An 8,583-nucleotide genomic window follows, 5' to 3' on the forward strand; every position below is an offset into this window, starting at 1 on the left:
TAACAACAATCGACTAACAACTGAACCTGCATATTCGAAATGTTCATTTTAAAAATAAATGAATCTCTGTATAATTCCAATAAAAATTTAAAGAAATCAAGATATTTTACCCAAAAAAATATCATCTACAAACAAAAACAACCCCAAACTATGCATAAAATGAAAAATAAATATCATCAAAGCTAGAACAAGGCTTTCAGAAAAAGAAAAAAATAAAAGAAAAGCTAGAATCAAGGCATTCAAAATTACATTCTCGTTTGTAATCAATTTTCTTATCAATCTATCATATAACTCTTGCAATCTCATTCTCAAAAACAGGAACAAACTAAGGATAACTACAAGGGCTTGCTAATACCTCAACACAGTTAAAAGTTAATTACACGATTTATACCGCCTGATTGCTATAGCATGCATAAATCCTGTTAAGCTAAACACTTCTCTTTACTCTAAACCTACAACACAGCAACAGTAACTGGAAACAGGCCTTCCAGTTACACACCTCATGAGCCAATGACCAAACAGAAGATACATGCATGAAGAACAAATATGGGGTACAAGTGGTAAGAAGCTTCAACCACAATTCCATGGAACATAAAGTCTTATCTGGTAGAGACTTCACACTGTTTCCTGTATATATGACATGTATATTTACAACTGAACAATACACTCAAATCATTAAGTTGGAGGAAGTTTATCCAAGGGTTTGATTGCCGCAACTCCACTGAGATCATGACTCATGTATTTTTCATATGTGACCTTCAACTGTCCTGATCTGGCAGCTCTTTGGAATCTTAAAATCATTTCTGCACACTCCCTGTTGACAATCAAGCATAATTAAACATCCACGACTAAAAAGACCTACAAAAGATAATAAGACTTTAAAGATATGTGCCTGATTTCTGACACGTCATAGCGTGCATATCTGCAAAGCAATGGGGTCCAGGATGGAGCCATTTGCAGGGTACACCGAGCAACATAGATAGCTGATGCACATAGCAAGGACGCCTTGAACTTCAAAGCTTCATATTCAACTAAGCACAGCTCAATGAGGTAAAACGCTAGATGTTCAAGCTGAAAGCAATATCCATCACAAGTAACAGAAATTGTCAACATACTTTTAAACAATCAGTATGTCCAAGTTAGAAGAGTAAAGAATACCTAATATCAAATACAAATCTAATAAAAGCTCCCTATATATCAAATATAACTGATCCAATATGTGTAAAAGCTGCCTCCTTTTCTTTCTTCACCATTTTTTAATGGGAATTTTAGGTTTTATTAAATAGCTGATTCAGCAGTGACATTCTAAATGCTATGACATACCTTGGTGTCTGATTGAGCAGCCCTGATAAACCTTAACATGAAAACATAGGGAGTAGGTGCATTTAGGCGAAACTTCAACTTTTTAAGGATAAGCTTCTCCTGCGAATTGAAGTTACTTTGTATTGTTAAGAACAATAAAGGCAAACACAGGTTGGGCAAAATTTAAGTCACTGAAGATGCTTGAATGATAGCTAAATCTATCTGAGTCATGTGGGTTTTGGGTTAGAAGTATGACCATAGGTTATGATTGTGCGTTCTAGCATAAGGGTTGAAAATAATAAAAATACACAAACCAGATAGATTCCAAGTCCAAATACCAAGTTTACTCCTTACTAAAGCAAACAATAATTCATGTACAAACCATGTTCATTTCTCAGAAGTTTAAACTCCATATCAAAAGAAAGTGCATACCATTTTGAGCATTTGTTCACTAGTGTAAGTCTCAGCAGATATACTGATTAAATCTTTGACCTGTAAAGGATGAAGGGCATAAAATTAAATGAGAACATGATTTTTGCAAGGACTCAACTTTGAAAAACAATTATGATACCATGCAAAAGTGACATTAATATTTACCCTGGGATGCCAAAAATCCTCATATTTTGATGCCAGCAAAAGAGTAGTAAGACCAACCAACTGCATATCATTCTTCTTTATTTGGACCTCTGAGAGAAATCGATCTAACAAGGTGACCATGAGATAAAGTGTTTCTTGCATTAAATCAAATCTGAGGTGCACCTGTTATAAGAGTTATGAAGGACAGAGCATCTAAAATGAGCAAGCTGGAAATCTTATAAGTTACACAGGGTAAAACACTATAATGAACAAAAAGGTGCATTAACACCATGTGAAACAAAATGTACCTCAATCAGCCAGTTGACCAATATGCCCCTCATACAAGGAGTAATATCTGTCTGCATTGACATATAATTTTCCAGAGATGCATTCTGTGCCTGCAGAATATAAAGTTCATTTTAAGCAAAATTATCTAGTTACCCAAGCATTGCCAAAACAGGTCCAAACAATTGGGCATTGAGATAAGTAGACTTATATCAACAACGTTGGAGTTTGATGTACATAGATTTAGAAATGTCAACAACAGAGGTGCAAAGCTAAACCAGAAAATGAGAAATGGATCAACAGTGATTGATTAATAGGTAGGCAACTACAACTAAAAAACCATATCTCTGCTACTCTTTTACTTTCACTTTAAAAGCAGATGTTCTGTTTCTAATGAAGAATGAATCTCTGTTTTAGAAAAGCCCATATGGCACTACAACAAAATATTATCCTTAAATCATCTAATCAGCAACTCTCTAACTTTCTTTTTGATCGAGAACAAACAAATTAAGGATAATTACTGATGACTGTTTGTTTACTATGTTACTGTTTATTCAGCTGAGTCAATCCATTTTACAATTGATCCGTGTTATCAGTCTCTCTCCTATAGCTACTTATCATTAGATCAAGCCCCTTACAAATATAATTATAGGATGTTATGTTAATATCAAGAGAGATGCATTCCCATGGTCTGGCTTCTCTCAGTGTTCAAGAAGGATCTTAATTGCAGTGCAATATGCCTAGCACCCAGACCACAGTAAGCTAAAAGCATTTCTAGAAAGATAAGTAATGGAAGAAAGATGATCCTAATGAACAAGTACCTCAGTAATCCAATAATATTGATAAATCTCATCAACGTATTGAGCAACTTCCAATGGATTACCATCATTATCAATGCCTGGTAGCTTTTCTTCTTCCTTGACTCCACCATAATCCTCTAATAGCTGCAAAATATTCTTAATAGTCATTCAACTTCACAGTGTAGTTAAGACATTACTGTAGATTTTACTGGGGCCAAACCTTTGATCTTGTCATCAATAAGGATGTATAAGATCTCCTACGTGTAGTTTTCTTCCGGGAAAGGATATCTGGCATGTTGGTGCTAGCATCACTGTTGCCATTAGAAGGAAGATCCCTCCGATTGATTTCATTGGAAATTATTGTTGCATTATTTTCTGTATGAGAACACAATAAATCTTTCTCGGATGAGATAGCAGCAACATATACTGGTTTCTTGAAACCTGATGAACACTTGGATTTTGAAGTTCTTTGAGCATTGGGAGCCCTGAGTGCAGTCTTAACAATTGGCTGGGCAATGAATGACATCAAAGCAGCTCATATAAGCATAATTGGGTAATATGCACACATAAACATGATTATGGTAGCCAGATAACCATAAGCAAACTCAGAAAGTATAAGGCAAAAGCATTAGAAAATGAAGCAAACTAATTGAAAAACAAAGCATTGAAGGCACATATAGCATGTCACATACCTTGAAAGATCTTGGCAAGATACTAGCGGCTGCATTAGATTGAACTTTAGGAGGCCTAGTTACAAAAAAATCCAAATTAATCATCAGGCTTCATACCTTTAGGCCTTTCAGGACCAATCACCATTAAAATTGACACAAATGAGCTCCAATTTGAAAAAAAGAATGCGATTTAATATTTGAATAGACTACAAATTTTTGGTGGTAAATTCATCATTTAAAGTAGGTGACTATAGCACTTCACTTCCGTCACTATCGAGACTTTACAAGGAGCAAAAAGATAGGCCATGGAACAGCTCCCACTTTCTCCCTAGAAACCAAGTTATCTTGAACATGTCAACAGTACAATTTGCAAAGCCAGGTGTCTGTATCTAAGCATCAGGGTTGGCACCAACTTTTTTTTCCTTATATTTCCCAACTTATTTGCAATGAAGGTATAGACTCAAGATATTGATAAGGCAGTCCTCTTTCAGTTTCCATATTTACCACTTCAATGTAGGACACTGTACCTTCTAAATATTTACCTGTGAATACCATGTTTTCCTACATTGTCTCCAAAAATCAAAACAACAAAAATGAAAAGACAAAATGATTAAATCGGAACAAAACAACATTATTCAATCAGAACAAGAGCATATTTATTTTTCACGCACTTTCCTTTTCTTATGTGAAGCATAACCAAGATTGACCGCAAGCATCATTCATATTCTTTTTGCTACAAAGCTAGTATATAATATTTTCGGTAACCTGAAAATAATATTATAAATCCAGAACATCGGAAAGCTAAAATTCTGGACTGCGGCAACCTTGAACTGCATGAAACAATTCAAGGAATAGAGGAATAAGTCTTCAGCCTTATTTCTCTAAATTACTTTTTCTTGTACTCACTGATATCTAAATGTGTAATTCATTTATGTTTTTGATTCTGACATTAATATAAGAGATTATCCAATAATCATAGCAGAGTAAAGAACCAGAATGAAATTAAAACTCCTGCTTACATTATTACAAAGCCATCACTCTCTCGATTCCTCCAAAGATTGCTCTTTGCATTGTTTGCTTGCTGTTTAGCACTTGCACAGACTTTAGCCTTAACTGATAAAAATAAGGGCGAGAACAGAAAGGAAACACCATCTTAGTCGATGAACTCTGTGCTTGCACATTTGGAAATTTAAGAGAAATGAATCATGCATCTTACTCATACTCCTGCTAGGTTCTGTAGTTTTTTCCTGCAGAAAAAGGGGAGCAAGACATTCAAAACACAGATAAGAGGCAGATACAATGCACAACCAACAAGAAAATATGGTGAGAAAAAAGAGGGGTAGCACTATTTTTTTTTTTTTTGAAACAAAATGAAAGAAATATGTTCAATAGCCTCGAACAATGTCACTTTGCAAAGGCTTGGTTCACCTTCTTTAAAACTGGTAAAGACTTCCTTCAAGAAGAATAAGGAAATAAGAAATTGCATCAGTGGAGGTATTATATACGTTCTTTTAATCAATTAATCCAAATAGAGTGCTTAGATTCACTAACCTCATGGGTACAAGTGAGCTGTTGGTTGACCTGAAGAATTAAAGAAAATATAATGTAAAACTATTAATTGAAGTGAGCATAACTTGGTCGGAAAATTTAAAACAGTAGACATACTAGCAGGTTTCACACTACCTCCAAAAAAAAATCTGAAACTCAAATTAACAGTGTACCTGCTGGTAGTAACAACAAATTTACGATCTGAATTCTTGGTTTTATTGCTTTGGTCATTCATGGAGGTCTTCAGATTTTTAATACCTTCTGTTCTCAGAAACCAGAAATTTCTTATATGCTGTTCAATCAGCGAAAGTCACCAAAAAAAATTTATAATTAATAGCTGGCTACCTGTCTTAGAAGTATGAACACCAATAGCACCTTGGTCTAGATGGTCCTTCTCTTTTCCCTATTTTAAAAGAAATTGTGAAATAGATCAATTCCTTGAAAACTCCATAAAAAATGGAAAACAAAAGGTGATGACATCAAGAAAACTAAAATGGAGGATTAGCTGCAAACCTTGCAATACTTCAAAAACTGTCTCTTGCTTATAGATGAAAATCAAATGAATATATCAAAACTACCTCACAAATAATGTTCATTAATTGTGGACTTTTTGTGTGCAATTTAATTTCCAAATTACAGGTTCCATAAATATGGGAATAAAACCTTCAAATAACTAAAATAGATTAGCAGTTTAAAAGTCTTAAACTCCATCCAAGAACTTATCAAACCCAACTAGAAAAAGAAATGCTAGATCATATCACTCTCATTGCTTATACTTGTCCATCAATAGTTTCTCAGCTTTGTTCAATAATCTAAAGATCTCTTCTATCTTCTTACCTCTCATCCCCTAGAAACCCATTTGGTGGATTTAAATATTTTCATGATTATGATATCAATAGTCCATATGCCATTAAGAATAGCAGTCAAAGTAGTTGCACTAACAGTTTTCCAGCTTTTAGTAATTTACAATAATTTTCTCCCCTGGAATGAGCTCATATTGTTTCAGTGGCTTGTCAGGGAGGGGAGAAAAAGAAAAAAGCGTTAATTTTTTATTCAGTTCTTGTACCTTGAAAGATTTCGTGGAGAAGACATTCACAGTTCTTGCAGCTGGAGCCACGGAAACTCTGCAAATAAAGTACTTTGCGCATGTTAACTGCCATCTAATAAACAATAAAAATTTAATACAAGTATTCATCTAGAAATACTTTTACAGGGCTATTATCTTCTTCCATAGCATGTTACAAAGTTGGTAGACATCCATTGAGGATAAATGGAACTTTTAAACATTCAATAACAATGGAAACAGACAAAGAGGGAAAGAGAGAGAGGCAAGGAAAGGGATGTGGAAGTATGTCAACAAAAAGTAAATGATAAGATAAATCATAAAGTGGAGCTGAATTACACACAAAAGGAAACACATTGCACCCAAAAAAATACCAGGAGAAACACATGCTTGGACCATAAAAATGAAAAAACAAACAAGGTTTACTCTTAAATAAATTTTGATAACTTTATCCATAATAATATCAAATTGATTGACAAAATTAACGAGGGTCTATAGGTCCTGAAATCCTGGAAATATCAGTTCCACATATAGGACACAATAACACCAATTAGCTTTCATACCCTTCCAAAAATGCATTTCTCTCATTCTTCCTGCATTACAAAAGAGCAAGTACTGATAAACAATCAATGCAATACCAGCAAGTGCTAAGAATTCAAAGTATAACATTTGACTCACTCACATTGGTTTGGAGCCATCATAAACTTTAGTTGCAGAAACATTAGAAGTACGATTGCTAAGATCTGCCAAAGCTTTTCTTTGAACAATTTTGTTTGCTGAAAATGGGGCATATAAAGAACGATAAATAACATTCCAACAGCCTGGAATTAGACGCTTATGACAAATTTGTTAGAGATGAACCATACCAGAAGTATCACGCTTGGCTTTACTATTTGCCATATTCTTCAAAGCGCCCTTTAAATTATATTCGAAAGTTACACATCAACGTAAAATCCAGAGCTTGAAACATTACATGCTTAAATAATAAAAGCAATGAAATTAGTATTAACCTTCGAATCACTTGCAGTAGTCAGAGGGGCTCCTTTGCTACCTACGGCTGACTTCATCCTAGAAAAAAAGAATAATTAAATAAAATGTAAAATCAGTTTGGAAAATAATCAAATTATTTTTTTTTAAAAAAGAAAGACATAGTTCTATAACAGAAGCAAACTTACATAGTAGAGGCTTCATTTTTGGGCTTTTCATTTTGCGAATAAATTTTGAAACCTTTAGACAGGGCAAAAGAAATCAAGATTGAAGGTGAACATATCTAAAAGAGAAAAGGTAATCGGAATAAAGAAAGAAGGGAACGAGTACAGTACCACTCCTGCGAGTGAAACCGTGTGCAGCTGCTTTACTAACACCTGCTTTTCCCTGGAATGAAAGAATATAATCATGGATATGAAACCCTAACTAATTGTGTATTATATCAAAATTCAAAATCAAAGAAAGAATTATGAAACGAAACGAGCGAAGGCATTATTATAATTATTAATTAATTAAGAAGAAAAGGCAGTGAGATCAAAATCAAAAAACCTTGAGAGATGTCATGTTCTTGGATCTTTCTTGATCTGTTCTTCTTGGTTAACCGTTGCTTTTGAAATCTGAGATCTATGAAGTCGCCCGCCTGTCTTCTCCACTTTTGCGTTTCAAATTGTTTCTCATTTTACCATTATACCCTCCCTTCTTTTCCATGGGAATTGGAATAATTTTCTATTATTTTGTTTACGTATCTTGTGACTAGATAAATTTATTACCGGAAAATGGCAGTTAATAGGTGAGGTTGACCTTCTTGTAAGGTCAAATAATAGAATTAAAAAAATAACCAAAAACTTGTTAAATAGTTTAATAGGTAAATAATGTGTGTAATATATAATTTTATTTATTTTATACTAAATAGTATGTAAGTTTTATTTTTAATTTCACTCTTTTACATTGAGATATAAATATTATTTTTCTACATTAATATTATATTAAATACTTTAATTAGGTTTTTTTTTTAATTGGGAGAAAGGGCATTCAATTCGATTTCTACTCTTTAGACAAGGAATCATGCACCAACTAATACACTAAATGCCCAAGTGCAATTACTTTAATTAGGTTAATGTCACGACCTAGAACTCTCATCGAACCCGTAACAACCGTCGCGACGTCCCGATAAACATTCATTACTCGGAATGTCAATCGAAACCTCGCAACGCTTAACATCAGTTTTTCTCGCTTCCCCCATAAATATTAGTTACTAAAATCATGTTTTGAGAGATTATAAACTATTTCGGATTTAAAACAATAGAAAAATAAATTTTTCCTCACAGGGGCATTTTGGTCATTTTTTCTC

General features: G+C 33.8%; 1 protein-coding gene across 3 annotated transcripts; it reads right to left on the bottom strand.

The window, feature by feature from the left end:
* On the bottom strand, positions 239-7,903 carry LOC18594958 (putative cyclin-B3-1). 3 transcript variants are annotated; one of them, XM_018124533.1, is made up of 23 exons: positions 7,782-7,903; positions 7,568-7,619; positions 7,421-7,472; positions 7,256-7,313; positions 7,112-7,148; positions 6,928-7,021; positions 6,809-6,838; positions 6,249-6,306; positions 5,528-5,585; positions 5,356-5,443; positions 5,186-5,215; positions 5,063-5,087; positions 4,851-4,881; positions 4,654-4,747; positions 3,656-3,710; positions 3,184-3,471; positions 2,985-3,107; positions 2,187-2,276; positions 1,900-2,061; positions 1,735-1,794; positions 1,324-1,422; positions 893-1,071; positions 239-814 (listed from the first exon to the last, which is right to left on the bottom strand). In XM_018124533.1, the coding sequence occupies exons 1-23, from the start codon at positions 7,794-7,796 to the stop codon at positions 676-678; spliced, it is 1,917 nt and encodes a 638-aa protein (XP_017980022.1). In that variant the 5' UTR covers positions 7,797-7,903; the 3' UTR covers positions 239-675. The 3 variants fall into 3 exon arrangements, with proteins under 3 accessions (XP_017980022.1, XP_017980021.1, XP_017980023.1); XM_018124532.1 differs by having other exon boundaries at positions 7,112-7,160; XM_018124534.1 differs by lacking the exon at positions 6,809-6,838 and having other exon boundaries at positions 7,112-7,160.

Source organism: Theobroma cacao, chromosome 7 (genome assembly GCF_000208745.1).
Source record: "Theobroma cacao cultivar B97-61/B2 chromosome 7, Criollo_cocoa_genome_V2, whole genome shotgun sequence".
Lineage (NCBI taxonomy): Eukaryota > Viridiplantae > Streptophyta > Magnoliopsida > Malvales > Malvaceae > Theobroma > Theobroma cacao.